This window comes from Arachis duranensis, chromosome 8 (genome assembly GCF_000817695.3).
Source record: "Arachis duranensis cultivar V14167 chromosome 8, aradu.V14167.gnm2.J7QH, whole genome shotgun sequence".
Classification (NCBI taxonomy): domain Eukaryota; kingdom Viridiplantae; phylum Streptophyta; class Magnoliopsida; order Fabales; family Fabaceae; genus Arachis; species Arachis duranensis.
The window spans coordinates 19,691,378-19,694,958 of NC_029779.3; the positions used below are offsets into that span (position 1 = coordinate 19,691,378).

Below are 3,581 nucleotides of genomic sequence, written 5' to 3' on the forward strand. Positions count from 1 at the left end.
AATGACTGTGACGTGCTTCAAACTCCTGAATGCGGGGCGTTAGTGACAGATGCAAAAGAATCACTGGATTCTATTCCAACCTGATCGAGAACCGACAGCTGAATAGCCGTGCCGTGACAGGGTGCGTTGAACATTTCCACTGAGAGGATGGGAGGTAGCCACTGACAACGGTGAAACCCTTGCATAAGCTTGCCATGGAAAGGAGTAAGAAGGATTGGATGAAGACAGTAGGAAAGCAGAGAGACGGAAGGGACAAGCATCTTCATACGCTTATCTGAAATTCCCACCAATGAATTGCATAAGTATCTCTATCTTTATCTTTATGTTTTATTCGTATATCACCCATATCCATTTGAGTTTGCCTGACTAAGATTTACAAGGTGACCATAGCTTGCTTCATACCAACAATCTCTGTGGGATCGACCCTTACTCGTGTAAGGTTTATTACTTGGACGACCCAGTACACTTGCTGGTTAGTTGTGCGAAGTTGTGATAAAGAAGTGAGATTACAATTGTGCGTACCATATTGATGGCGCCATTGATGATCACAATTTCGTGCACCATCCGCTCACCTCTAAAGTGTCCTCCATAGTCTGAACCATGGCAAAGCCACAGAATTCTCTGTGCCCCTTCTTTAGACACACATCGTTAGATTATTACATCTGAGCATTTCTTAAAGAGATATGGGTCATCCCATAGGTAGTATTTTGCATCATGCATGAATTTTCGGGCTTGCTGCCTGGTAAACACCTTGGGAATGAACCATATAGCCTTCTAGTTTGCAATGTCTGCAAACCAAGGTACTATCCGGATGGCATAGAGTTACTCATCTAGAAAAGATTCAGATATGTCAGTGGAGGGAAAGGAGGTCCCTGCTACTGGCTCAATCCGAGACAAGTGCTCAGCCACCTGATTTTCTGTCCCCTTTCTCTCTCTAATTTCTATATCAAACTCTTGCAGTAGTAATACCCATCTTATAAGTCTGGGTTTAGAATCCTGCTTAGTAAGTAGATACTTTAGAGCAGCATGGTCAGTATAAATAATGACCTTAGATCCTACTAGGTAGGATCTAAACTTGTCAATGGCATAAACCACTTCAAGTAGCTCCTTTTCTGTAGTAGTGTAGTTTTTTACGCATCATTTAATATGCGAGTAACATAATAAATGACATGCAGAAGCTTGTCATGTCTCTGCCTTAGGACTGTGCCAATTGCATGACCAATGGCATCATACATGAGCTCAAATAGCAAGTCCCAGTTGGGTGCAGAGATGATAGGAGTAGTGACAAGCTTGGCTTTCAGAGTTTCAATGGCATGTAGGCATTCTTTGTCAAAGACGAATGGAACATCAGTGGCCAAGAGATTATACAGGGGTTTTGTGATTTTTGATAAATCCTTTATGAACTGTCTGTAAAATCCTGTATGTCCTAGGAAGCTTCTGATTGCCTTTACATTAGTAGGTGGAGGCAAGAATTCGATTACTTCCACCTTGGCTTGATCCACTTCCATCCCCTTATTTGAGATTTGATGTCTAAGAACAATGCCTTCAGTTAAGTGACATTTTTCCCAGTTTAGAACTAAGTTTATTTCTTGGCATCTTTTCAGGACTAGGGTCAGATGATCAAGACAAGAGTCAAATGAGTCTCCATAAATAGAGAAGTCATCCATGAATACTTCAAGAACTTCTCTACCACATCAGAGAAGATGGATAACATGCATCTCTGAAAGGTGGCAGGCGCATTGCACAAGCCAAATGGCATTCGTCTATAGGCGAACACGCCAGATGGACATGTGAATGTTGTCTTCTCTTGATCTTGTGGATCTACTGCTATTTGATTGTACCCGGAATATCCATCTATGAAACAATAAAAAGCATGACCTGCTAGTCTTTCTAGCATTTAGTCAATGAAGGGTAAAGGAAAGTGATCTTTCCTGGTGGCGTCATTGAGTCTTCTATAGTCAATGCCCATACGCCACCCTATAACTGTCCCTTTAGGGATTAACTCATTCTTTTCATTTTGAACCACTGTCATGCCTTCCTTCATAGGAACAACTTGGACAGGGCTCACCCAGGGGCTATCAGAAATGGGATAAATATTCCCAGCCTCATAGAGTTTTGTGACTTACTTCTGCACTACTTCCTTCATAGTTGGATTCAATCACCTCTGTGGTTGCACCACTGGTTTGGCATTATCCTCCAGCAGGATTTTATGCATGCATCAGGCTGGGCAAATGCCCTTAAGGTCACTTATAGTCCACCCAAGGGCGGTCCTATGTGTTTTAAACACTTAAATTAGTGCTAATTCTTTCTGTGGCTCTAATACAGATTTTATGGTCACATGATAGGTATCTCCCTCTCCCAGAAATGCATATTTTAGGGAGGAAGATAATGGCATAAGCTCAACTTTGGAGGCTTCTCTTTTTCCTCAGAGGTTTCCAGAGGTTCCTCTGAATCAGGCTGAGTGTCATCAAGGATATCATCTAGCTCTTCCTTGAGGCTTTCAGCCATGTTGACCTCTTCCACCAGGGAATCAATGAGGTCAATGCTTATGCATTCCTTAGGAATGTCTGGATACTGCATAGCCTTGATAGCATTCAGTACGAACTTTTTCTCATTGACTCTTAAGATTATTTCCCCTTTTTCAACATCAATGAGGGTCCGTCTTGTAACTAGGAAGGGTCTTCCTATGATAAGGGATGCACTCCTGTGCCCTTCCATGTCCAACACCACAAAGTCAGTGGGAAAAGCAAAGGGTCCCACCCTGACAATCATGTCTTCGATTACTCCTAATGGTATCTTAATAGAACCAACAGCAAGTTGAAGGCATATGCGGGTTAGTTTGACTTCATCAGTCAAACAAAGCTTCTTTATTAGTAAAGTAGGTATTAGTTTGATGCTTGCTCCAAGGTCGCATAGAGCTATCCTTGTACAAGCATCACCTAGAGTGCATGGTATCATAAAGCTTCCAGGGTCTTTAAGCTTTTCTAGTAAGCTGTTCTAAATGATTGCACTGCACTCTTCAGTGAGGAGGACTATTTCTGTCTCTCTCCAATCCTTCTTATGACTTAAGATGTCCTTCATAAACTTAGCATAACAAGGTATCTATTCAAGAGCTTTTGTAAAAGGGATCTTGATCTCTAATGTTGTGAGATAATCCGCAAAGCAGGCAAACTGTTTATCCCTTTCCTCTTGACCGAGTTTCTAAGGAAATGGCATCTTAGCCTTATATTCATCAATCTTGGTTGATGGAGGCCGAATGCCATATGTGTTGGAAGGGGAGTTAATAGCTTGCTTAGGATGGTTGTTATCAGACCTCCCTTCCTTGGGCGTTAAATGCCCATGGTGCTGCCCCCTTGGGCATTTGAATGCCCAATCTCTGCCCTTTTCTGGCGTTAAACGCCAAGCGGGATACCTTCCTGGGCATTTAAATACCCAGTCTCCGCCCTTTTCTGGCGTTCAACGCTGATGAGCGGATAATTTATACGCTTTTTGGCATTGTTTTTAGTATGTTTTTAGTATGTTTTAGTTAGTTTTTATTATATTTTTATTAGTTTTTAGTTAAAATTTACTTTTCTGGGCTT

General features: G+C 41.8%; 1 protein-coding gene across 1 annotated transcript; it reads right to left on the reverse strand.

The window, feature by feature from the left end:
- Positions 1-2,373: 2,373 nt before the first annotated feature.
- LOC107461294 (uncharacterized) lies at positions 2,374-2,958 on the reverse strand. The gene has a single exon (XM_016079777.1). It carries the CDS (start codon positions 2,956-2,958, stop codon positions 2,374-2,376), a length of 585 nt encoding a protein of 194 aa, XP_015935263.1.
- Between the last annotated feature and the right edge of the window lie 623 nt (positions 2,959-3,581).

Bases quoted from the DNA above. Each gene is read 5' to 3' on its own strand.
- LOC107461294 (XM_016079777.1), bottom strand. From the start codon at position 2,958: ATGATACCATGCACTCTAGGTGATGCTTGTACAAGGATAGCTCTATGC.